The sequence below is a fragment of the Hemicordylus capensis genome, chromosome 3 (genome assembly GCF_027244095.1).
Source record: "Hemicordylus capensis ecotype Gifberg chromosome 3, rHemCap1.1.pri, whole genome shotgun sequence".
Taxonomy (NCBI): domain Eukaryota; kingdom Metazoa; phylum Chordata; class Lepidosauria; order Squamata; family Cordylidae; genus Hemicordylus; species Hemicordylus capensis.
Genome location: NC_069659.1, coordinates 24986132 through 25012706, shown reverse-complemented (window position 1 = coordinate 25012706; position 26575 = coordinate 24986132). Strand labels below are relative to the sequence as shown.

The window sequence follows — 26575 nt, the reverse complement described above, 5'->3', positions numbered from 1 at the left end:
TGTGCCATGCCAACTTTTCATAAGCTGGGGTGTCTGATGTAACTTGGCTGCTTTCCAGTTTATTCCTTTCAAATTCCAATTCATTTTGTAATGTCCTATGGCCAAAACAATAAACTAAAACTGAACTTTTTTTTGTTTTTGTTTAAAAATAAGAGCGGATGTAGATCTTACTTTTGTGCTTTAGTGAGTGCTCCCTTCTCTAACTGTAACATTAGATACAGATCATGGGCAGGTGTTGCTAGCCTCCATCTGCCCGAGAAAATCGAGTGGGGTGTGGAAGCTCTCGCTATGTGCTAAGAAATTCTGAATATTCTTCCAAAATGTTCAATATTTCAACCTTCACCAGTATCCGTACCAAGATTTGGGGGTCTGCATGAAAAGGACCCCTTGCCTAAGGTTTTCTCCCAGATTATCCAGAATCAAAGGTGGGCTGGTAGAACAAAGAAGTTCCACCAAGCATATGAATGGAGCAGACATGTGAACAACAAATTGTGGCTGTCCCTGTCATGTTTTGCTTGGCCCCCATAACGTAGTAGGGGAAACCTGGAATGGCCCCTCTTAACTCGAAAGGGGCAGGGTTCATGCACAGAGAATTCTCTCCTGCTCCTCTGGTCAACTTGGGTGGTCTCTGCAAAGTAAGGGCCAAACTGCACATTAGTAAAGCATGTAATCTGCCCTTGCATGCGTCTTTTTAAAAAACCTGTAAATAGCAGCCAAGAAAGGCAATAATTTGAACCTGGACTTTGGCACATGGGCAGGGTGAGTGGGCAACAAAACGGCAAATGCAACTCAATGCAAGCAAGTGTAAAGTGATGCGCACTGGGGCAAAAACACACACACACACACACAAAACACCCCAACAAAACCAACCTAACTTCACTGATGGGATCTGAGCTGTCGGTGACTGAACAGGACTGAGATCTTGGGGTCATGGTGGACAGCTCACTGAAAATGCCAAAAGTGAGCAGCAGCTGTGAAAAAGGCAAATTCCTTGCTAGTAGTGATCATTAGGAAGGCTACTAAAAATAAAAATGCTAATATTATAATGCCGTTATACAATCTATGTTATGGCCACATGTGGAATACCATGTACAGTTCTGGTCACCGTATCTTTGAAAGGATATTGTAGAACTGGAAAAGGTGCAGAAGATGGCCACAAAGTTGACGAGGAAGCTAGAGCACCTTCCTTACGAGGTAAGGAAGACTTAAAGAATGCAACAAATTACAGCGGGAATAGAATGCAAGACATCCAGGAGGCCGAGGAGGCAGCAGCTGGGCATGCCTGCTGACCTCCAGTCTCAACACTCTGGCTCAAACTCTCCTCCTCTCTCGGTCCCTTTCCATCTTTTTAAAATAGCAGAAGTGGGAGGAAGAGGAAAAGGTGTGGCAGCCGGGAGAGAGGGAGCAGCAGCAGTGCAGTGATAGTGTTCGGGTGGTGTTCGGGTTCCCTCCCTGGCATCTCCAGATAGGGCTGAGAGAGCCCCCAGCCTGCAACCTTGGAGAAGCCGCTGCCAGTCTGGGTAGATGAACTAGACAAACCAAGGGTCTGACTCAGTATATGGCAGCTTCCCAAATTCCACCAGGTAAGAAGGTGTGGCTGCAGAAGGGGTCTGGCACTGGCAACTTGCTGCCTTAGGCAGTGCATGTGGTTCCGGTCCTGATTAATTCCTACCATCAGGTGTTTAAAGTTTAACACCCACAGCACACATGTTTAAAATAACATGCAATGGTTGGACTGGAAAAGACTTCTGCCTGAAACATGGGAGAGCCACTGCCAGTCAGTGTAGACAAAACTGAACTAGATGGACCAATGGTCTGACTCAGTATAAGACAGCTTCCTGTGTACCTATGATTCAGCCAGTGAAGCTGTTGCCATTAGCAGAGCCAAGAAAAGCTGCACCTGTTGAATCTATCGCACAACAGTTGAAGGCATGGACACCCTGCAGAAAAGAATGGGGCAAGGTTTTCTGAGCAGAATTCTGTTTGGGGTTATTCTTTCACTGCTGGGGCTGAGAATGATGGGAGTTGTAGTTCACCAACATCTGGGGGCCGAAGTTGGAGAACCTCTGCATTAAAGCGTCAACCCATTTGACCAATGCAAAATCCAGCTGTCTCCCTCAATTCTTGTTCTCATTTTGTAATCAACAAAACAAATTTAAAACTGGATATACAAGTATGTTTTGCATTACCCATAAATGTCTTTTAAAAACTGATCCAGGAAGACAGTAACTCTTTGGCTGATGAATTGAAGGCTAAAGGTCACATTCTTACCCTGCCCAAAATGGAAGTGCAACCTTCTTCCTGTGAGAATGAAATGACCAAACAATCTCAGGGTCACCGACACTACTTAAAAATAAATAAAGATTCTTGTAGGCTACAAATTCTGTCTTGTTGCTTGCTGGAATCCTTGTAGGCCAGCTGCTCACACACCCATTGTTAGGACTGTGTTAAATCATTATAAGCTTTAATTTATAGACCTGGCTGATTTACGTATTCAGCGCAAAGTAGAGACAGAAGCTATTCATATGCACACCAAAAACTGGGCTAAGGAAGCACCACCCTGTTTGCGGTATGCATGTGTACCATGGCATGGTGGCAGGCCTGCAGCTTAGCCCGGGTTTTGGGGACGAGGGTGCCCAAAAAGCAGGCTAAATGCCCGTGTGTTGGTGCTGTGTGGCTACGTGCATCACCTACACACAAATGCATCACACACTTGTGCAGTGCGTTATGGAAGCTCCAGGGGCCTCCTGGCCCCCAAACCTACCTGCTCCCTGCTACTGGCAGAAGCCGGCAATCACCTGGGCGGCCGATCCAGCTGCCCAGCAGCATGGATGGGATTGTCTGCGGGAGAGGTCAGCTTTTTGTGGCTTCCTCCCCTCACTCCATCCGAGCCCATTCTTCAGTCGTGAGAATGGGCTCACAATATCCTTGATCTACTTGAAAACTGGTAACACACGTGGAAATTGTGTGTGTTCTAGAAGAAGTAATTGGTCTCTTCACGCTCCATGAATTGATGCATACATGCATATTTGTTGCTAGATGGCAGCAGTATCGAGTAGTAACCTGCATGTGTGAATGAGCCAACACAGATTAACCCTGACCCTGAGATATGGGGTAAAAGCATGCACAAACAAGCAAACCGCTCCACTCCAAGCGATGTCCTCCTTATTGTTACATTGTCACCTGAACTTTGGTACACAATATATCCAAAAGTATGGTCCCTCACCAGTTGTGGTATTTCTGTTACTAATAAAAATACAGCACAGGGTGGAAAGCCACCCCAAAATCCATAGGCTCTCTATAGTGGGGTAGTTTTTATTTTATTTTTTACATTTATATTCCACTCTTCCTCCAAGGAGCCCAGAGTGGTGTACATGGTTATGTCTATCCTCACAACAACCCTGTGAGACAGGTTAGGCTGAGATATACATGTTAAGTCAATTTGGAGGAAAATCACATCAGATTTATTTATTTATTACATTTCTGTACTGCCCTATCCATCCAAAGGTTCTGGGTGGTGCATGGAGATTGCATGGATAAGCAAATCAGAGAGACATCAAAGAGAGACAGAGCTATAATAATGGGTGACTTCAATTACCCTCACATATAGGCTGGGGAAATTCATGTGCGGGCACTGACAGAGAGTCCAAATTTCAAAACATGCTAAATGACTTTGAGGTCATTCACACAATCAAAAACTCTGTTCTACCTGGGTTTGGGAGTTGTGTGTGCTCCCAATTTTCAGTTGTGCAGAAGCAAGGTAAGAGGAAAACCTGGGTAGAAATGGGTTTCAATGTAAGTGTAAAGTGATGTATACTGGGGCAAAAAACCCCAAATTCACATATACGGTGATGGGATGTGAGCTGTCGGTGACTGACCAAGAGAGAGATCTTGGGCTCATGGAGGACAGCTCATTGAAAGTGTTGACTCAGTGAGGCAGCTGCTAAAAAGGCTAATTCCATGCTAGGGATCATTAGGAAGGAGACTAAAACTAAAAATGCTAATATTATAATGCCCTTATACAAATCTATGGTGCGGCCACATCTGGAGTACTGCCTACAACTTTGGTCACTGTATCTTAAGAAGGATATCGTAGAAGTGGGAAAGGGGCAGAAGAGGGCAACCAAGATGAGCAGGGGCCTAGAGCACCTTCCTTATGAGGCTAGGCTACAGAATCTGAGGCTTTTTAGTTTGGAAAAGAGGCAACTGAGGGGCAACGTGATAGATGTCTATAAAATAAGAGAAATTTTTCTCTGTCTCTCACAACACTAGAACCAGGAGCATCCCATGAAATGGAAGGTCGATAAATTTAGGACCAACAAGAGGAAGTACTTCTTCACATAGCACATAATTAATCTATGGAATTCCTTGCCATGGGATGTGATGATGGCCACCAGCTTAGATGCCTTTAAAAGGAGCTTAGACAGATTCATGGAGGACAGGTCTAACAATGGCTGCTAGTCTGGTGACTGTGGGCCACCTCCAGCCTCAGAAGCATGATGCCTCTCAATACCAGTTGCTGGGGAGCAACAGCAGGAGAGAGGGCATGCCCTCACATCTTGCTTGTGCGCTCCCCAGAGGCATCTGGTGGGCCACTGTGTGAAACAGGATGCTGGGCTAGATAGACCTTGGGCATGATCCTGTAGGGCTGTTCTTATGAAATGATTGTGTGGAAGCAAGGTATTAGGAAAAACTACCCAGGTTTCTTATGAGGCAAGGCTACAGCATCTGGGGCTATTTAGTTTGGAACAGAGATGACTATTTATTTTTATTTTTATTAAAATGGGGGAGACATGATAGAGATATATAAAATTATGCATGGAGTAGAGAGAGTGGACAGAGAAAAAGTTTTCTCCCTCTCTCACATCACTAGAATCAGGGGTCATCCCTTGAAACTGAAGGCCAGGAAATGTAGGACCAACAAAAATGAACTATTTTTTTTTACACAGCACATAACTAATCTATGGAATTCTCTACAGGATGAGGTGATGGCCACTAGCTTGGATGGCTTTAAAAGGGGCTTAGACAAATTCATGGAGGACAAGTCTATCAATGATGCTTGTCTGGTAGCAATAGCCCACCTCCAGCCTTGGAGGCAAGATGCCTCTCAATACCAGTTGCAGGGGAGCGACAGCAAGAGAGAGGGCATGCCTCACCTCTTGCCTGTGGCCTTCTCAAAGGCATCTGATGGGCCACTGTGTGAAATGGAATGCTGGACTAGACAGGCCTTCGGCCTGATCCAGCAGGCCTGTCCTTATGTCCTTTATGACATTCTCCATTGGTGTATTTTTTTAAATCCCAGTCATTTGGGATAGGAGAGTAGGTCCTGTTTCTCTTTGTAAACTTCAGTTTTGTTTCCATTTCCAAACTCAATTGATCTTGACAGGTAATAATGTCTGGCCAATAGTCTGAGGTACTACCTAGTTCTTTGCTCCTGGGTTTGGGCAGCTGAAACCAGCCCCTTCCAGAATGTCAGAACTAGTGTTTGGAATGAGTAAATTATTCAGCAGCATCTGACCTTGTCGAAGTAGTGATTTCAGCCACCACAACAAGGGCAAAAGGATCACATCCTGGAGCACCTCACGGCTGATGAGTAGGGTTGTTGTGAAGATAAATAAACTATGAAGCCATTCTCACGACTGCGCTAAGGGAGCCCAGCCCATTTTTGTGCGGTCGTGTGCAGCACTGGGAGCTGCATGGCTCCCGGCTGCTAGCCCTCATAATCTTGCCCCCCACCATGAGGTTAGCAGAGCTTGTCCTCCGCTAACCCCTTTCCCTGATTGTGAGTTGCCATGGCGTAGCTCCATGCCGTGGCGATTCACAAAGAGCCTCCTGACCAGGAGGCTACAACGAGCCTCCCGGTGTTGGGGGGCTCCCCAGAATGCCCTGTAGGACTCAGTTTGCTCCGTTATCATATGGCCAGAAACCAGAGATGGCTTCAAAAGGCTGGACTGGCTCTGTTACAAGCAGAGCTATTTACCCAAATAAAACCATCAACCTGAGAAAGCTCAGCATATTTTTGGAGTCAATCCAAATTTGTCCTGCACCTCCAACCCCTTTCCACCAAGCCTCTTGTTCCCCTAAACCTCCTTCTCCCCCAGACTTCCTTCTCTCTTCCCTTTACTTACTAGGCCAGGGTAAGTAATGGCACTCCGGCCATCACAGAAGAGAGGATTTTAATCTGAGCCGGATTAAGGGTTTATGATGTTTGCCTCTTTAATGTGAGCATTACAGGTCTCCGAAGCTGCTTTTGGGACACAGACTTGATGGGCTTCACCAGAGAATATAATCAACTGCCTCTCCAAGTGCTTAAGGCTATCACATAAATCTTGAAGCAGAGATGAGACATAGTTCAATGGAACAACTCATGCTTTGCATGTGGGAAGTCCCAGATTCAATCTACAAATCTCTCTAAAACAATCTCAGGTAGCAGGGCCGAGAAAAACCCATGAAAGAAGTATTGGCAGTCAGAGAAGACTGCACTAAGTTAGATGGACCAAAGAACTTCATACATTCAGCCTGCACAGGACTAACAATTTTCTGTTTCTATCCTAAAGAACTCCTAACTATCCAAATTACCTGCAAGCATACCTGCAACAACAGCATTAATGTTTATCTGTTTTGATCAACTGAACACTATGCAAATCTGTACACGTCATATGAAAGTCATTCTTCTATTGGGTAAACAAGTCCACTCCAGTTCGGCTGAAAGTCAGACTTCCGTTATCCAAATCAGAAGGGAATGTGATTGCTTAATTTTCCCAGGAAATACTACATTTGTGGCAGCAGTTGCTTCAAAAGACAGGAGTTATTTTACATCATACATACAAATTGTCCTTAAGGATTCCCAGGAAAATTGGAGGTGTAGGAGAATAAGAAAATTGAAAAGCTATCTTTTAAGGGAGACTTTTTAGTTTTTATTATTTCCCTATTCCAATGAGTTTTTAATTGGTAAATATGATTTTAACTGGATCTAATTTTTAACTGAATTTTATTCATTTTGTATTGTTTTGTTGCCTTTGTGAGCCACCCCAAGCAGTACCCTACTAGAGGGACAGGATAGAAATATTTTAAATAAATTATAAAATACCAAGATTGTGGCATTCTGGGGCAAAACATTGAGAATTACCCTAGAGGGTTTTTTTATACAGAGATGTTCATTTCTGCCACAGACATTTAAGCTAGTAAATATCCAGATGATGGTTATACCTGTATTTACCCCAAAGGAATAGGAGGCTGAATTTAAGACAAGCCCTCCCCCCAATTCTAACACCAAAGAACTTGCTTTTGCTATGCCTCTTTCTCCCAAGGCTCTTGAGCCTACACTCAAAGCCAAATGTACTTGCGAATTTCACCATGCCTAAACCACAGCTCATAGGGGGCAATCCTAACCCTGTTTACTCTGAAATAAGTGGGCTGGTTCTCACAAACAAAATCAGGGTAGGAGGTACATCAAGCCAGGCTCCAAGTCCCATGTGCGCTCCTGAGAAACAGTCAGCAAACATCCGAGATGAGGAAGGGATAATCGGCTACCTTTGATCTAAGTAGGACAGCAGTGGTCAACTCATATTATGTACCGGACACTGTATCAAGGGTGGGGGAAAAGCACTACGCAGACACACAAAATGTTTTCTGCAGGTTGAGGGCAAGAGGTAGCTTTAAGGAACAGGTAGGTTGGCCCTTACCTGCTCCTCCACTCCCCCACCGCCATTTCGGTCGCGGTGCTGTGCTGCTCAAAAGAATGCATGTGGCTGCTTCCTGGTTCCCAGCAGCCTGTGTGTGCCGATGCTGTGCGCAGGCTGCTGGGAACAAGGAAAGCAGCTGCACATGTTCTTTTGAGCAGCACAGTGCCTTGACTGGAACGGTGGTGGGACAACAGAGGAGCAGGTAAGGGCCAGCCTACTTGCTCCTTAAAGCTACCACTCACCCCTCGCCGAAATGTTTCGGCTGTGGCAACTCGAATTGTTTCGGCACCTCTCTAACGAGGCGCCAAAATGTTTCATGCACATGCCTAAAAAGCACATCCTGCCCTGTCCTACCCAGATCATGGCTAGCACCCAATCACTTCCCCCTCTTTCTACCTTGATGGCATCTACCTCGCTGATATGCAACTGTTTCTCAGGAGTGTGCAGAGGGCTTGGAACCTGGCTAGTCACTGCTCCTACCCAGCTGCCAATCGTGAAAAAAAGCCCTGTAGGTGTGCACTGGACTGCAGCCTTAATGAGACTGGCAAAGCATATCTTGCTCACCTCTCCCTTAAGAGTTCCATATTTTTTAGGCCTCTACGCTCTCCCATTTTCTTCTTTAATAAAGCTCAAACAGATTTATTGAAATCTGAAGACAAAAGCCTTAGTTAGGAATTTCGAGCCAATTTTTGCATTATGAAATATTCGTCATGTATTGCACAGACAACGCTATTAAGCACAAGTCATTAAAATGCCATGCAGATAGATGGCAAGTCATCTGCAATTACATTCCACACTAGATGAGAAACCTTTTACATGTGCATTTAAGAAACCGAGATTATTCTTGGGACTAGGCCTTCATGGCTTATAATATTAAATTTCCTTCTTTAATTAACCAACACATTCCCTTGTAAAGGCATTCACAATAGATATTCACTGTGAATCAGTGGTTTTCTAAATGTGTTCCTAAGAACTCTGAGATTCCACAGAAACTCAAGAGTGGAAATTATATTGGCACAATAGTGCCTGTAGAGTTAAAATGAGGAGTTGTTTCAACATTCCACCATTATAAGCCCTGAACATTCTATTGGTCATGAAATCAAAACCATCTATCAAATCTGCCTGTTTGAAGACATCAGCTAGATGACAAGAGACACCACCCCTCCAAATTAGGTGCAAATCCACAGCAGTTTAAGAAATAACCTCTATAAAGAGGGGTTTCAAGTGTTGGCTACAATTTTTCACTGCAGATAACACTGACTGATTGATTGTTAGATTTATATAACACTTTTCATAAAATTACCCCAAGGCAGTTTAAAAATTTTTAATGCGGCTTTGCCTCTCTGGGAAAATTCAGGTCCACTCCAGAATAGTGCCTTTTGCTCATTTTTTAAAAAAATTATACATAGATATAGATATAAATATAGATATAGATATAGATATATATAGAGAGAGTAAGTATTTGAGGGGTAATTTGTGGCCAAAGGTATCATAATACCAGTTTAAAATAAGCTAAGATAATTTAATGTTGATTTTGCCCACTGAAGGTTCTGAAGCCAGAACTTGGAGGGCAAATCTTGTGACTTCCTGGTTCTGAACACAGCTGCCTGATAAGGAGTCCATCAGCTCTCAGGCAATTAAACAGGTGAACCCCATTATCTGTGGGGGTTTCGTTCTCCGCTACAACCACGGATAATGGAACCGCAGATAATGGGGCATTAGGGCAATGGGAATGGAGGGGTAGGTTTCTGGAGCCTGAAAAATGGGCAAAATAGGTGGAAAATACCCCCTCTCCCAAGGGGGGAAAGTGCCCTATTGTGCTCCACAGGTCTCCAGCGGTCCAGGATTCCCATCCCCCCATTTTTCTATGGAAAACTGTGTATTTGTTTTAAGCCACAAAATGGCCCCTTTTCTCAAAATGGTAGCCAGAAATGACTTAGTTTCCAGCTACCCTGACACAGTGGATATGCAAAAACCTATTTATTTTAGCCATTTGTATTCTGCTTTTCAAACTCAATTTTCAAAAAGAGCATATAACAGTAAACTACAACTGGAAACCAAATCAAACTCTAAAAATACACGTCAGCATTGAAAACTAGCAGAACACAATAAAACCATGGTCACTGCAATAAAAACAAAACCATGGTTATGGAAGCTTAACCATGGTTTGGTGTGATATCTGAATCAACACTCCAAGGTTTGCCAGCAAACCAGAAGGCATGTTTTAAAGCGGGTTTACAGACTACCAGTTACCAAATATTGTTTGGTGTGAAGTTTGAATGGACAAACTATAGTTAAGGCCACTGCTCTGTCACCAGGGGCTCTTGTTACACAGAAACGGGAGTGCAGCACAGATGGAAAAAGGAAGCCAACAGCTCCAAATTATGCACTGCTGAGCCAACAGAAAACAAAGGCTTAGAAGCAGATCTAAACTGTAGGCCCTTTCTCACAATCACAGAGAAAGGGCTCCAGGCTGCAGGGAAGGAAGCCTTAAAACACTTACCTCCCCCACAGACAATCCTGATCTTCTTGCTGGGCAAGCGGATCACTCGCCCAGACGTTTGCCGGCTGCTACCAGCAGCTGGGAGGTTTGAGGGCTGGGAGGCCCCCGGAACTCACATAATACACCACAGGACTGCACGGTTGGCCGGGAGTCCTGCAATTTCCCAGGCCTGGCTGCTGGCAGACCATCAACGAAACAGGGTTAAAAGAGCGCTCGCACTCTTAACCCCATTTAAGAGGGTGGCTGGCTCGGCGGGTTTGCTGCTGAGGCGCCGCCGGGATCAGGCACAGGGTTCTCACACGCAGGCATGACTGGGCTTGGCTTCGTTAGCCTGGTTTTGCCTGCGCCTCCACGTATGACCATTCTTCTGGTTTCAGCTCTTCAGCTGGGGAGGTAGGACACTAAAAGAGTTCTAGGAGTCCACACACAGCAGGATAGCGCCAGCACAAGGTACCTCTCCATTCCCTCCACCCTACTGAAGCTTTCTGAGCTCCTCCGAAAGCCATTACAGAGGGCCAGGCAACCTTTAGCAACAGCATGGGGAAGGAGAGTAGCCAGGAAAGACAAGTGTGTGGGAGCCAGCATGGTGTAGTGGTTAGAGTGCTGGACTAGGACTGGGGAGACCTGAGTTCAAAATCCCCATTCAGCCACCAGACTTGCTGGGTGACTCTGGGCCAGTCACTTCTTTCTCAGCCTAACCTACTTCACAGGGTTGTTGTGAGGAGAAACTTAAGTATGCAGTACACCACTCAGGGCTCCTTGGAGGAAGAGCGGGATATATAAATGTAATATTAATAAGTGGAGCAGTTCCTCTGCTAGTGGTTCCCATCACAGTTAAAGGGCACACCTCCCTCCCCTGCAGTCCTCTGCACCACATTCTGGCTCTCCCTCTGCAATATGCAGCCTCACCAGAGCACCACAAGGTCCTGTGGACCTGCCTATGAACTAAGAAAACACTATAGACAAATCCCACACTACTCCACAGTGTGCAAATGTTCTACAGCGGTATACAGGGACGCCTTGGTAAACGATCCAATGTGGACAGAGTTCCTCAAGGGTAGGACATCTGAACCACTGATTTAAAAGGGAAGGAACTGTTTAGCACAACATTTCCAAACTTACAGGTTCAACGAATTCAAACTTTTTCCTTTCTTGCACTTCTTGAATTTTAAAGACATATTCCAACGATGCTTCATAAAAATTTTGATGTTCTCTGTCAATCTGGGTGTCTGCCTAAAAAACAAAAATTACAATAAAGCATTTATAATATCTAATATTACTTCTGCTGCTTTTATTAGGTCATAACAGGGACCTTTATACTCCATTTTCATCCACAGCATCCACTGACTATTCTGTCCCTACAACCCTCTGTAGTGAGCAGAGGTCTGAGTAAAGAGATCAACGCCTCTTGAAATAAGCCGCTTTACGAGGAAGGGCTCAATGCGACCCTTTCAAAGTACTCCCTTACTGTCACTCACCCACTATGACTGGGGTTCTCAAACTTGGGCTCCCATCATCCCTAGTCCCAATTGTCTTTGGGAGTTGTAGTCTAGTGACATCTGGGGACCCAATTTTGAGAACCCCTGCACTATGATATTAGACCTATTAGCCAAGATCCAAAAGTGTTTTAGGCATACCACAGGGACTGGGTCTACCCAGTAGAATAGCCCTCCATGCCCCATCATGTACTGCTTCTGAAACTACCCTCCCTAACCCAGTTTCTAAAGTGGTCTAGTATTTGGCATAGGTGTTGCTGCTCAAAAAGCCAAACCATAAGCCTCTCTTGGGTGCATGGTACTAGTTGTCTGGTTCTTTTGATCCCAGACTTTATCTCTTCTTTTGTTGAGTATTTTATTCAATCCCAAGGATGAATGACATATTTTGAATGACTTTCTTTTAAGGCATGAATAACCTGGATCAGGAATCAGGCTGTATTGAACAAAGACTACATTAACTTTTGCAGGACACTCCGCTTATCCTGTTAAATGGAAAGTGTGTGGGGGGGTGCACCACAGGAATCTAAAGGAAATGATGTTTAGTTGTAATCAAATTGTACGATTACAATGCAGATATGCATCAGCCACTTTGGAATATACAGATAAAGATCAACCACTACTAATCTACATTTAGCACACATTAGAGGCAGGGATTTTCCTTTGTGATAAACTACAAAGGAAATGCAAGATCTTCCATAGGTAATATGACTCTAACCTCACTTCATCCAATTTAAATTGGGTAAGAGAGCTAGAACAAGGAAGAGAAACTCTGAAGCTGGAAGATCTATAAATACTGCATGCATTTGTTTAAAAAGAAAACCACCCAAACATTTAAAAAAAACCCACACATACCCCAGACATAGTGAGCAAGAAAACTTACACAATTGTAAATAAAGACATTGCCAATTCAAGAAAGCTGGTTGCAAAACTCCAGTAACATCATTGGGGATTAAGACAGATGTGACTAATTTGACCCATGAAGCTTTAGAGTAACAGCCTTTTCCTGACTGAGGATTTTGTTAAATGAAGAAGTTGAAAAGCTAGGAAGAACTGTTTCTCAATTTAAAAAGTCAAACAACAAAATATTCTAATCTTCACACTTAAAATCAGGGGTCAAGAAATGTTGGCTCAGTTCATCAGCTGGACAAAGATTTTTTTTTACTTGTGTTATGTTGATACATTACTCATCAGGAATTTTTTTTTTTTTTTTGCTTGTCAGGCATCATTTTTCACTTGTGTCAGACAATAGACTAGTGGATTTCCTGAGCCCTGCTCCAAATATAGCTCAGGTTTTTCTAATATATAAACTCATGAGCCCTATTCACACATTATGTTCAACACTTGTACAATCTGTGTACAGATATTTACTTAGGCACAGTTATTCACATGTCTTGTTGAATGCAGGTATTAGAGTGCTGGACTAGGACCGAGGAGACCCAAGTTCAAATTCTCATTCAGCCATGAGACTTGCTGGGTGACTCTGGGCCAGTCACTTCTCTCTCAGCCTAACCTACTTCACAGGGTTGTTGTGAGGAGAAACAACCATGTAGTAAACTGCTCTGGGCTCCTTGGAGAAAGAGCAGGATATAAATGTAATAATAATAATAATAACAATAATAATAATAATAATAATAATAATAATAATAATAATAATAATAATATATCCAACAGTTCAAATGGCCTGTACCCAACTTCACTTTTTAAATGAATGCAGGTATTCATACAAAAACATATATGGGTGTACAGACATCTGAATGCAGGTATGTCTGAATCATGACATGATTCATGTTTATGTCATGCAATCTTTCTACAAAATATTTTTTCCAAGATAGTAACATGTATATAACAATATTTATTTGTTTTTACATTTATATCCCTTTCTTCCTCCAAGGAGCCCAGAGTGGTGTACCTGGTTATGTTTCTCCTCACAACAATCCTATGAAGTAGGTTAGGCTGAGAGAGAAGTGTCCCAGAGTCACCCAGTGAGTGTCATGGCTGAATGGGATTTGAATTTGGGTCTCTCTGGTCTTAGTCCAACACTCTAAACACTACACTACACTGGCTCTCAATAGATGATTAGCATGAGCCCGCATAGAATAAGTAATTAGTAACAATACCCCATCAGACAATCCTAGAAAGGAGGGAGGGAGGGAGGGAGGGAGGGAGGGAGAGAGAGAGATTGGTCGGAATTCAGATGAAGTTACTCAACAGTATTACTCGGGAGCTACTATAAATTTCAACAGAACTTCTAGCAAATTTAGTCAGGATGTCAGCCACTGAAGCTATTCCCATGATCACTGGAAAGCGGGCTAAGCTTACTTAGCCCGCTTTCCTGTGGTTGTGGGAACCACCAGGCGAGCCCAGTGCTCTCAAGGCGGCTAGCCCGCCTAAACCAAACTCCCCTTAAACGAGGTTAACAGAGCGAGCGCTCCGTTAACCTCATTTCGTTGATTGTGTGTCACTGCGGTGCGTGGCAACATATGAGTAGACCCCCTGGCTCAGGGGTCTTCCAGGATGCCCCGCACACTCACGAGTGGCATCCTGGAACTTCCAGGGGCCACACGGCCCCCAATCCCCACAGCCTTGCCAGCTCTGTGACAGAGCCAGCAGTTGTGTGGGCAGCCAATCCGGCCACCCAGCTACAAGCAGCTGCTCATCTGAGGGGAGAGCGGGCTGAGCCCATTCTCCCCACAGAACCTCCTCAGGCACTTCACGTGTCGTGAGAAGCGCCTCATCGTCTTTAATTAAATGGGTTAGCTCAAGCGTTCTCAAACTTGGGTCCCCAGGTGTTGTTGGACTAAACAGCTTAGGCTCAGGGTCTTTAAGAGAATGCTTTCTCTGCTATGAGTCCCGCTGCCTCTTGAGATCATCTGGGGAGGTCCCTCTGCAGCTGCCAACAGCTCGTGTAATCGCTACTCAGGGGCAGGCTTTCTCCACTGTTGCCCCAAGGCTTTGGAATGTGCTGCCTGTGGAAATAAGAGCCTCCCCATCCCTGACAGTTTTAAAAGGGCTGTCAAGACACATGTATTCACCCAGGCTTTTAATTAACTTCTAGAAGCTATCATTGTTTTAATGTTTTAACTTTCTTTTTAATCTGTTTCATTGCAAACTACCCAGAGATGCTGGTTTGAGGTGGTATATCAATATGCTACATAAATAAACAAACTCCCATCATCCTCAGCCGCAGTGGTGAAAAGCCACTGATGGGAGTTGTGGTCCAACAACATCTGGGGACCAAAGCTTAAGAACCCCTGGGTTGGATAATTGGATCCAACAGAATCATATCCCTTTGAGATCGTAACGAAAAAAGGACATTTCTCAACAGGGAAGAGTAACAGCTGAAATGAGAAAGGCTAGATTCTCTTAAAAGAACAACTTGGAACAGCTGTATTTTTTAATCGTTATAATTGTCTGAGCCCCTTCTCACACTCAGTGAGAAGGCTTGGCAGTGGGTGGTGGAATAGGCAGCAGAAGCTTGCCTTCACTGCAGACAATCTGGCTGCCCTGCCTAAGCTTCCACATGATGGCTTGCTGTTTCTCCTGGCAGCATGGAGGTGCGGGGGTCGGGACACATTGTCCCAGGCCCCAGAACTCCAACAAAGGACAGTGCATGGTGCACTGTGGGGGTAACCCCAGCGACAGGCAGGCGACCATCTGCAGAGTCATCTGAAAGCTGTTGACGCTGCACACAATTTTAAAAATGGGGCTAAGGAGCACTCGCTCCCTTAGACTCGTTTAGGAAGCGGGTTCCACAATGGGGTTAGGTGGCGCTGGACCTGCCGGGATCAGGCCTGATCCTGGCCATTTTCATGCATAGCCTAAACCAGGCTGGGCATCCCTAGCCTGGTTTAGGCTGTGTGTGAGAACTGTCAGAAATAAGGCATAGCTAAGATTTTCTCAGATAAACTCAGCAGTAATCTTTACTGGGAGACAGCATAAAGTATCCTATGAAGAGGAAACCTGGCCATGAGGCATGAATACTGCAGAAGTTCTTGCTCAATATTTACTGATATGTCCTTTGTACTCCACTGTTGGGAATACTCGGCTGAGAATCCTCTGATGGCAACTCTGAAATACTGAGCAAAGAAATAGCCCTATGGACGCTAACAATTTTTTAAAAAAAGTTTTATACTCCTTAGGAAATTTGGTTCTATGAGCACAGAAAATAAGAACATCTCTGAAAGATTAATGCTCCCAGCCCCCAGTCACTTTCCTCCACAATATATATCCAGGGGGGATGCTGCTGAGAGACGAGGTTCCAAGGAAAAGGATCGTGTGAGGTTTTAAGCATCCTCTCCTGACATCACTTCTCAGCTGCACGTTTTGACTCAGAGCTAGTTTAGCCCAGTTGTGCCTGAAACCAGGCAGTTCAGGTTGGAGGCTTTTTTTTGGAACCAGTGAAAAGACCAACCTAACCTCTATAGGAAGGACATTCTATAATTTAGATGCCATAGCTGGCAAAGCCTGGTCATGCACCTCCATCTGCCATACTTATTGTCTGGGCTGCTTCACACAATCAGAAACAATGTCCATTTACCAGGATTCCAGGCAGGCAAACATTCCCACAGAGCGTGTAGTGTGGGCTGCCAAAAGCCTCCCAAACCTGTGAGATAGTTTGTGAGATAGTGTTGTGGTGAGAAATGGTCAGTGGCAGCTCTCTGTGTGTGTGAGAGAGAGATTGCTTGGTGATTGCTGTGATGAGCAACGTGTCTGGCCTTGAGACTAACATGTGCTTCACTCACTGCTCTGCTCTGCAATCTGTGTTGCAAGGTATTGTACTCGGTCAAAATGAGGCTGAAGTTGCTCTAGTTGAGCTTATGGCTATGCTTGCTGCTAACAGTGCTGCTGTGGCAGCTGTTCCAAGGCTGAAGTAAGGAATCCTAATTGTGTGTGAGAGAACAACTTGTGCCTGTGATGTTGCTGCAGCGCAGGCACTGTGGCTGGCAGTGGATTGTGTGGTCCCCACCCCCCCACTCCGCAATTTTTGGACTGTGTATGAAATATGTGTTCTGTGTTGGGAGGGGCAGATTCTTTTTTACTCTGTGCTTCTGCAGTGTTTTTCAAGGCAGTGTTGCAAACTGCAATGCAAAACTTGTATGCGGTGCACTCTGTGAGTGCAGCTTGTTCTGGCCATAAGGAACAACGGGGAACATTGAAACACTCAATTGTTGCCCATGGATAGTTCCTAGGGTATGATGGGTGCTACCTACCACCCAACCCACAAAAGCAATGGGCAAGTGGGCAAGTTTAAACAATTTTTTAAACCTTCCCCCAAATCCCTATAGGGTCAGTTACATGTACATGGTGGGAAGGGTGGGGGGAGCTTTGCTGATTCCACTGCCATATAAAGACACTTGCTGGCCCAGTAAGCACTTGAACATCCCTCTAGGAACAGGCTTGCTTTGCTACCTGGTAGGAGAGCTGACTACTTGGGGTAGTAAGCATGGGGTAGTAACCTTTGCTAAGCAGGATCTGCTTTGGTATGCATTTGGATGGAAGACTATAAGTGAGCACTGTAAGATATTCCCTTTAGGGGATGGGGCCATAGTTCAGTGGAAGAGCATTTCCAGGTTGGGCTGGGAGACACTCCTGCTTGTAACCTTGAAGAGCCACTGACAATTAGTGTAGAGCAGGGCTGCTAAGGAGAGCAGGACAAAGAGCTGGTCTTGGGGTAGCAAGCATGAATTATCCCATTTGCTAAGCAGGGTCCACTCGGTTTGCATTTGAATGGGAGACATGTGTGATCACTGTAACTTATACCCCGCAGGGGATGAGGCCGCTCTGGGAAGAGCATTCCAAGTTATCTCCCTGGCATTTGCAAGAGAGAGCTAAGAGAGACTCCTGCCTGCAACCTTGGAGAAGCTGCTGCCGGTCTATGTATACAACACTGAACTAGATGGATCAATGGTCTGACTTGGTATAAGGCAGCTTCCTATGTACAACTTCAACCTCCAGTTGTTTTTGGACTACAGCTCCCATCATCCCCAGCCACTGGCCAACAGTCAGGGATTATGGGAGTTGTAGTCCAACATCTGCAAAAGAGCTGAAGTTGCACATCCCTGGTATACATAAGGACAGCCCTGCTGGATCAGGCCCAAGGCCTATCTAGTCCAGCATCCTGTTTCACACAGTGGCTCATCAGATGCCGCTGGGAAGCCCACAGGTAAGAACTGCAATTGATATTTAGAGGCATTTTGGCTGGAAGTGGCCTATAGCCCTCAGACTATTATTATTATTACATTTATATCCCGCTGTTCCTCTAAGGAGCCCAGAGCGGTGTACTACATACTTAAGTTTCTCTTTCACAACAACCCTGTGAAGTAGGCTAGGCTGAGAGAAAAGTGACTGGCCCAGAGTCACCCAGCTAGTATTATGGCTGAATGGGGATTTGAACTTGGGTCTCCCCAGTCCTAGTCCAGCACTCTAACCACTACACCATGCTGGCTCTCATAAACAGAAGAGGAGAAAAAGCAGGAACATAGGAACCTGCCATATAATGAGTGAGACCATTGGTCTATCTAGCTCAGTATTGTCTATACAGACTGGCAGCAGCTTTCCAAGGTTGCAGGCAGGAATCTCTCTCAGCCCTATCTTGGAGAAGCCAGGGAGGAAACTTGAAACCTAGAAGCTCTTCCCAGAGCAGCTCCATCCACTGAGGGGGAATATCTTACAATGTTCAAATGTGTAGTCTCCCATTCAAATGCAACCAGGGTGGACCCCGCTTAGCTAATGGGACAAGTCATGTTTGCTACCACAAGACCAGCTCTCCTCTCTCAGACCAGTTCTCCTCTCTCGCCATTGATCGACTTGTCCTTCATGAATTTATCTAAGCCTTCCTTAAAGCCATCCAGGCTGGTGGCTGTCACATCTTGTGTCAGAGAATTCCGTAGGTTAATTATGCACTGTGTGAAAAAGTACTTTCGCTTATCAGTCCTAAATTTCTTGGCAATCAATTTCATGGGATGACCCCTCGTTCTAGTATAATGCAAGAGGGAGGATTTTTTTTCTATTTCCACTCTCTCCAAACCATGCATAATTTTATAGACATCTATCATGTTGCCCTTCAGTCGCCTCTTTTCCAAACTAAAAAGCTCCAGATGCTGTAGCCTTGCCTCATGAGGAAGGTGCTCCAGGCCCCTAATCATCTTGGTTGACCTCTTCTGCACCTTTTCCAGTTCTACAATGCCCTTAAGATACTGTGACCAGAACTGTACACAGTACTCTAAATGTGGCCGCACCAGAGATTTGTATAAGGGCATTATGATGTTAGCAACCAATCCACACATGAACCTGTCCCCTTATCCCATGACTGCTAAGTTTTCTCAAGGGTCTTTGATGAGAAACGTTGTCAAAAGCTTGTTGAAAGTCTAAGTATAAAGTCAACTTATCTACATGCCTGTTGACATTCTCAAGAGAGTGTAGAAAATACTGAGCTAGATTGACCAATGGTCTGACTCAATATAAGGCAGTTTGCTATGTCCCTATTCTATCTGAACCCATTTGCTCTGTGGACACCTTTTGCTAGTGCACCCGTTCTCTGCTTTTGGCACACTATGGTTATGACGATCATTAGTTTGTTTGCTCAGTAGCCAGAGTGGCTATCTTGCAGAGACTGTCTAGGCTTAAGTCTCTACTGGTGTCTGTCTGCCTAAGCAGTTTTGCGTAATGACACCATTTTGGAAAAGGACTGAGTTCTTCCTCCTCATCAAGAAATGATATATCATGGGATGTCTTCCAGAGAAAGATAAACACACCCTTTAAAATACCGTCCAAAACCAAACCTATCACAAAACAATGCTACATTGTTAAGAAATATGGATGTGCAAGAAATGTGACTGAATTGATTCAAATTTGAATATAATTCAACTCAATCCAATTCTATACTGCTTGCACAAAATGGGATTAATATAAATCGATATAGATCAAATTCAAATCGAATTCAAGCAAATTCAATTTGAGTTCAAGCTGATTTGAATGAATCCCATTCTGTGCAAGCAGTTTTGAGTCGAACCGATCTGAATTTGAATCTATTCGGTTGATTTTTTTGCACATCCCTATTAAGAAAAAAACATGTGGCAGTGATCCACCTCAATTGCTCTGTCTGCTTATACAGTATATCTATGAAAAGAGTAATATCTGCATTTGTTCAGAGTGGGGGAAGAGTAGATAGTGTCATTTCATAGCAGGGTGTGACTCTAGATGACATTTCTGGTTCCTTCTGAGTCTATTATAATAATAAATTCAAAATCCAGGCTATTTATTGTCATAACCAGCTCAGTCAATTGTTGATTTGGCAAAACAGGTTGAAGATTTCATCAGCATATAAATATAGTTAACACAGTTCATAAACTTTTAAACATTTTATATTATAATAAGCCTTTCTAAGGACTTGCATCTATTATGGCAAGGGACAGCTTGGCATAAAAGTCAGTTAAGAAACTGGCCAAACCCACAGCTCTTTTCCATAAATTTGGATCAAGCCAGCCAAATACTTTTATTTTAAACACGTTTGTTTATTTCTTTAGTTTCCATATATTCACAGTTCCTGTGCTTACTTTTCCTGCAACTATTTGGATAAAGCAGTTTGATAAATAATCCTAAGAACTTTCCAGTAGAGAAATATATTTTATTTAAACTCCAAAGGATGAATTGGCACTCAACTCTACCTCATCAAATCACAATTTGGACTATTTTATTAAATGTATTCATACTTGTTTTTTTAAATGGCAAGTGTGTCTATTTTCCCTGTTATTAACAGAGAGGCAATTTATGCCCTGGTTGGAACTGTGCATGTGAATATATGGTATATATAAGCGTAAAAAAACTGACTTACTATACGTATTTGTTTATTTGTTCCATTTTTATACCAAATTATAAAATCTCATGGTGGTTTACAGAAATAAAAAAAATTAAAACAAAGCAATTAAAACCAGTTACACAGTTAAAAACAACATATTTAATAACGCTTAAAAAACCCCAGTTAAAACCATGAAAAAAAAATACTTATTTGAAACGGAAGTAATTTGGTAACAATTCTTGGAATTGCATGCATTATGGAAAAAATTTCTGTAGAAAATAGTTGTCAGAGTGATTCTGTGACCAGAGCCTTTGTTTTATTCTTTAAAAAACCAACACCACACATTTAAAGGGGAAAGGATTTCAAGGAATGTGATGGGTATTTATATACACACCCATATTTTAGATGGGTTTTTAAAGTTGAGAGAGGGAAATATTTTGTTGTTTGTCTTAAGGTACATTTGCTAAAATTGTTCATCCTGTCAAAAAGTCATTAATACAAAAAACAGAACAGTTAAAACACCAACCAAAAGCCTGGTTAAACAGATGTGTCTTTAAAGTTTTTTTAAAGCCACCAGAGGTGTTAAGCCTCTTACTTGGGCAAAATGTGCCCAAGTAAGATTGTTCTGACAGTGGTTGGCTGCACCATGAAAGCACCTATTTAGTGCATAATAACCGAACACTCAAGTCTACATTCAAAACACCTGCTCCCAAAGCTGGTATTTGCCTCTGGTAGACTTGGAACTAGAGAGTCAGAACGCATGTGTGGTCCAGGTCAAAGACTGAAAGGACCTGGCATGGGCAAGCCAGTGATCAGACTTGGCTCCCGTTGAGGGTAGGCAAGGCAAACTGTATTGAAGCTGTAAAACCAGCAAGAGCAGAGTCTCCAAGTTCCTAAGACAATGGAGCCAAAGCATCATTGTAGGGATCTGAAAGTACCAAAAGACCCTGCTCTGGTCTGTTAAGCTCTGCTGGATAAGACCTAAAGTTCCGTCTAGTCCAGCATCCTGTTTCCTACAGTGGGCCACCAGATGTTTCTAGAAAGCCAACTAGAGTATGAAAGCAACCACCAGCATCTTTCATGGCTTCCCAGTAAATGGTATGCAGTGGTATACGGTCTCTGAACCTGGAGATGACATACAGTCACCGTGGTTATTATTATATGTATATACTGCTTTTCCAAACAAGTTCACAAATCAGTTTACAAAGCAAAAGGAATGAGAAAGCAATTCTTTGGCCTGAAGGGATTCACAATTTAAAAAGAAACTCAAGGGCAACCCCACCAACAGCCACTGGAGAGATGCAACTGACAGACCTATTCTCCATGCATTTGTTTTAAAGGCATATAACCTAGTGGCCATTGTGCAGCCGTGAATTCTATATGTTGTGTTGTTTAGTGGTGTAAATAAGTTTTATTACTGGCACAGCATCTTCTTGCAGTCTCTTTCTTTGGCTAAAGTAAGAAGGGGGAGTACAAGTGGAATGCCTGTCTGACCTCTCTCACCAGTTCAAGATCTACTGTGGCTCAAGTCCAATGGGAGTAAAAGTGAGCCCGAATCAGGAAGGGAAGTCAGCAGTAATGAGGTATGAAGTCTTGTGGGAATGACAAGGGGAATGTGTACTCCTGGAGGCGGAGTGAGTAGCAAGTTTATGGAAGTGAGAGGTGGCGCCCCTGCTAACTGAGCAAAAAGGCACCTTTTAAAACTGGTGGTTCCTTTATATTTAGCAAGGGGAAACAAACACCCTATCTAACCCCCACACAGCCCTACCTCCAGTGGCTGCTGCTGGTGCCCAACTTATGTTTCTTTTAGATCTTTAGCCCTTTTAGGACAGGGGGCCATCTTATTTATTATGTATCTTCCTATATAAACCACTTTGGCAACTTTTTAGTTAAGGGTATATAAATATTTGTAATTGTAAGGTAAAGTGTGCCATTGAGTCAATTTCGACTCCTGGCACCCACAGAGCCCTGTGGTTTTCTTTGGTAGAATACAGGAGGGGTTTACCATTGCCTCCTCCCGCGCAGTATAAGATGATGCCTTTCAGCATCTTCCTATATCACTGCTCCCTGATATAGTACCAGCGGGGATTCGAACCGGCAATGCTTTGTTAGTCAAGCATTTCCTTGCTGTACCACTTAAGATGAGTAGCATTGCCAGCAAATTAGCTACAGTTGTGTTTTAGGTGTGATGTGGGGGAATGGTGTGAATGCTGGGTCTTGACCCGACAGATTGGGAAGATCATATCGTAGAGAGAGGCAAGAGAAGATGCAGGGGAGGTGTTTTTGAGGAGTGATCATCTATATACTGCAGCTACAAAGCTCTGAGAGAGGGAGGTAGAAAGAGCTGAGTGAAATCTTTTGATGACAGTCATATATCACATGACAGACGCTTCCCCGTGCCTTTTTGGGGAAGGGAGAGGAAGGGGAAGGTGCTGGGGTGAGCAGCTTCCCATTTTCCTCAATGGGTAATCCATGCTTTTGTTTAGATCAGCAAAGTAGTAGGAAATGTGCTGCTCTCCCTTCGCTGTTATACTCTTCTGCTCAGTGTTCCCTGTAAGAGGGATTCCCAGATGTTGTTGACTACAACTCCCATAACCCCCAGCCAAAGGCCATTGCAGCTGGGGATGCTGGGAGTTGTAGTCAACAACATCTGGGAATCCCTCTTACAGTGAACAGTTTCTGCTATGAGCATTTGGAAGAGATGGAATATAAAGATTAGATATTGGTCAGAAGATGCAATAAATTATATTTCTGTATACTGACACGCTCAGCATTTGAGCTAAAAATTATTTTTTCTAATCCATAAATACATCATTTAACAATATTTTTCTTCCCAATATGTGTGCTGTTTTCAATTTAAGTAAAATATTACTGTATCTTCACACTGGAAAGAATGTTGAATTCAGGAAGGAAGGATAATGCTGGAAATCATAAAAATGTCATGAAAATCTTTCAGGCGGCTCTAGATTCTAGTGTAAAAAAAAATGTGGGAAACAGAGCAAACGGTTTATTTCCCCCTCCCTAATCACTAGCTTAATCAAAACAGAAAATGTGTGATTGATCTACAACTCAAGGATTCCAAGACTCTGCAGGTGAAAATTACAACGAAAGACTGCATTTTTATAGAGGCAACACAAAACAGAATTAAAACTAGAGTTGGGTTTAAAATACGGAAATTTAGAAGCACTGCCTTAATAGCAGACTTGTAAACGTGAATATTCATCTTACACAAATTAGCTCTTAAGTCTTAAAACAGAAGCTTGCATGTGTGAGATATAAGTTATTTTTCCCTGAATATTTCTCTCCTTTTTAAAGTGTGAACATTAACACCCCAAATAATAAAAGCTTACATCTTGCAGGTGTGACTCCTTCTTTTTTGCTGATAAATTTAAGTGCTTCTCTAGGGTAGAATAATATTTTTCACTTTCTTTGTCAAACTTCTTCTTTCCTTCCTGGAAAACAAAAACATTCAAAAATAAAGAACTGGCAACAACCCCTTCTATGGGAAAACCTGTGATTGTGGAAGAAGAGATTCCTACCAGTTTGGATACAGGAACAAAAACCTAAACAAAAAGGACTAAAAGCAGCTTACAATTATATGTTGATGAGTGCCACATCAAGTGAGGACTTGGGCACCTGAATAAAGACTCATGGTTTAACCAATCCAGACAGAACTTTCACATAACCTCAGACACAAGGCTTTCCAACTGTGCCACCTTTTCAAACAAAACTACGATTTCAGTTCACATTTTTAGCAGAGAGTCATCAAGTAATGGACATGCATGTGTGAACTAGCCCCAAACTATACTTGGATGCTGTCCAAACCTGTTATTAAGTGTTGTGCTACTGTATATATTCAGTAGTAAGCCAAAAGAAAAGTATTGGCAAAATATCAGTTTTGAACAGCATCTGGTGGATATGTTGCTTTCAGTGTTTTATTTCCGCAGTACAGACTGGTTTAGTGCTTCAACCCACACAATGATCCACAGAGATGGATGCGGAAGAGTTTGGATGGTGTCCTAAGGAAAATGTTACCTGCCAAAAAGTTTCCCGACGGGCAGCTTTACTGCGACAGGAAGTGCCTCCAGTTAAGCCGTTTTGAGCACTGCACCAAAATGCTACTTTTAAAGGACGCATATAGTGCACAGTAACTGCAAATCATCAGGAGCAAAGCTGAATAATGTCATTGGCTGTATGAATAGGCACCTTCTGTAGCTGCCCTGAAGTCACTGTAAATGGTTCCCTCGTATAGGTCCCCACCACACCCTGCCACCAGCCTAAGCGTAGCAAAGTTGCGTTCAATCGCCATTTGGAAAACCTCCACGCAGGTAAAAGGTTATTGGGCAATTCAAACACAGGTGCCCAGGAGTTCCAAGCTACCCCACAGAAGCAACCTGGAAACACTGAGCTCTTACACATAATGGCCACATTCAGATGATTCTCCAGCCATGGTCTAGATGATGGGGAAGGAGACACGGACTCCAACATACCTTCCTTCCTCTGCCTGTTCCGCACACACTTTGATTCAGTACCTTCTGGCTTAATCAAAATCTTTCATTTATATTTATCTGTATTCTGTTGTAATGGCCTATGGCTACACAATAAAATGATTTGAACTAAATGCTTAGTTTGCTGTTGCAGTCAAACTGGCAAAATCCACTTTAAGTATTCCTTCCCGGCCAGGTTTGTCAGTTCCGACACATTATAATTGGATTATAACAAGAAATAACATATTAATTTATGTCTTGTTTATTTTTCTATGTAAACAGCTTTGGGAACTTTGGTTGAAGAGCGGTATATAAATATTCAATAATAACAATAACAGCAATAACAATAAACCATATGGGCAAAGGGACTATGGAGCATTTCAGCCTATGACTTGTCGCCAATCCTCCAATCCATGGTTTGAGTATCATCTAAATACAGCCACTGTCATGCACTCATGCCTGATTTTTATTTGATACAAGAGCTTTTCTAATATCATAAATTCCTATCCTTCCCCCCCCCCCATGCCAACCCCCAACAGCCAAGTTGCCAGAAAGAAAAGAAGCTCTGATCATTTAAAGAAAGATCAAAACTCCGGTTATCAGTATGTTTGTAAGATGAGAGGCCTCGACCGCCATCCCCTCTCTCATTTTGCACACTGATTTTTAGAAAGCATGAAAATATATTTATTTCCAGCCTGGTTGGGGGGTGGAATCTATGGAGAACACTGATACATCAGGGTGGAGATTATTTGTATCATTATTTATTGCTTTGGAAAGAAAAAGAAAGAGGGGAAAGCATTTAAGCAGATGTCCATAAAGCTGAGCAGACTATTATGCTTTTCTAAAGTGCTTAGGTCAACTCTGATTCAGCTGGCATCCCAGCTTTTATCCAGACATGCGGGTTTGGCCCAGAGTATTGGTGGCTGCTCATCTGGCCCATCTTGGCACTAAATCCTATCCATGTAGCCAGGGTAATTTTTATGGGAAAGGGAAAAGAGGACAAAAGCTACGAAAATCCACACCTGTGCAATTTTATTAAGTGAAGTTGTATTTTACCAAAGACAACAGTTGAAGAACTCTCTGTGGGGAGGAGGCCCTGGATACAACGTTTGGTTGACTCCATTTCACTCACACCCTTTGCAAGAAGGGACACGTTTTTTCCAAGAATTGCTCAGCTTTGATTGTTTGAGTTTTTAATCTTGCCCTCTTTCAAGAAGCTTTTTCTCCCCCTCCCCCCAGGTTTTCCTCAGGCAAGGGCAAGAATTCTATATTCCTACCTATGGTGTGCTTTGAAGCATATGAAGGAATACGGGACATGAATAGAATACACAGCTGTATCAGTTTGAATAAGGTGAAAAAAACATGACAACCTGATGCATAGGGATTATGTGAAGGGGAAGGAAGAAAAGAGGCAGCTATCAGCTGTATTCTCATTGGGGAAAAAGCAATGTTTGAAAGAAAGAAAGAAGAGATTAACATCAACAAACATCTGCAGTAACTTGATGATTAAAGTGGTCATGCTCGTGCAGTAATGAACAAGGGACTATATTGTAGTTAAGTAGTTCTTTTCAACTAAATTTTATGTACAGGTCTAAATCATATCCTCT

The 26575-nt window shown here is 43.2% G+C and overlaps 1 protein-coding gene across 4 annotated transcripts in view; it reads right to left on the bottom strand.

Moving 5' to 3' along the window:
- ARHGAP42 (Rho GTPase activating protein 42) overlaps positions 1-26575 on the bottom strand; it is a 254291-nt gene that overhangs the window by 68284 nt on the left and 159432 nt on the right. For all 4 annotated transcript variants that reach the window (XR_008319529.1, XR_008319530.1, XM_053309902.1 and 1 more), the window contains 2 exons: positions 23832-23933; positions 11311-11421 (listed from right to left, as the gene is read on the bottom strand). Coding sequence is in view for 2 of the 4 variants with exons in the window: in XM_053309902.1 (XP_053165877.1) it covers positions 11311-11421; positions 23832-23933 (213 nt within the window). In the remaining 2 variants the exon portion in view is untranslated. The remainder of the gene's footprint in view (positions 1-11310; positions 11422-23831; positions 23934-26575) is intronic.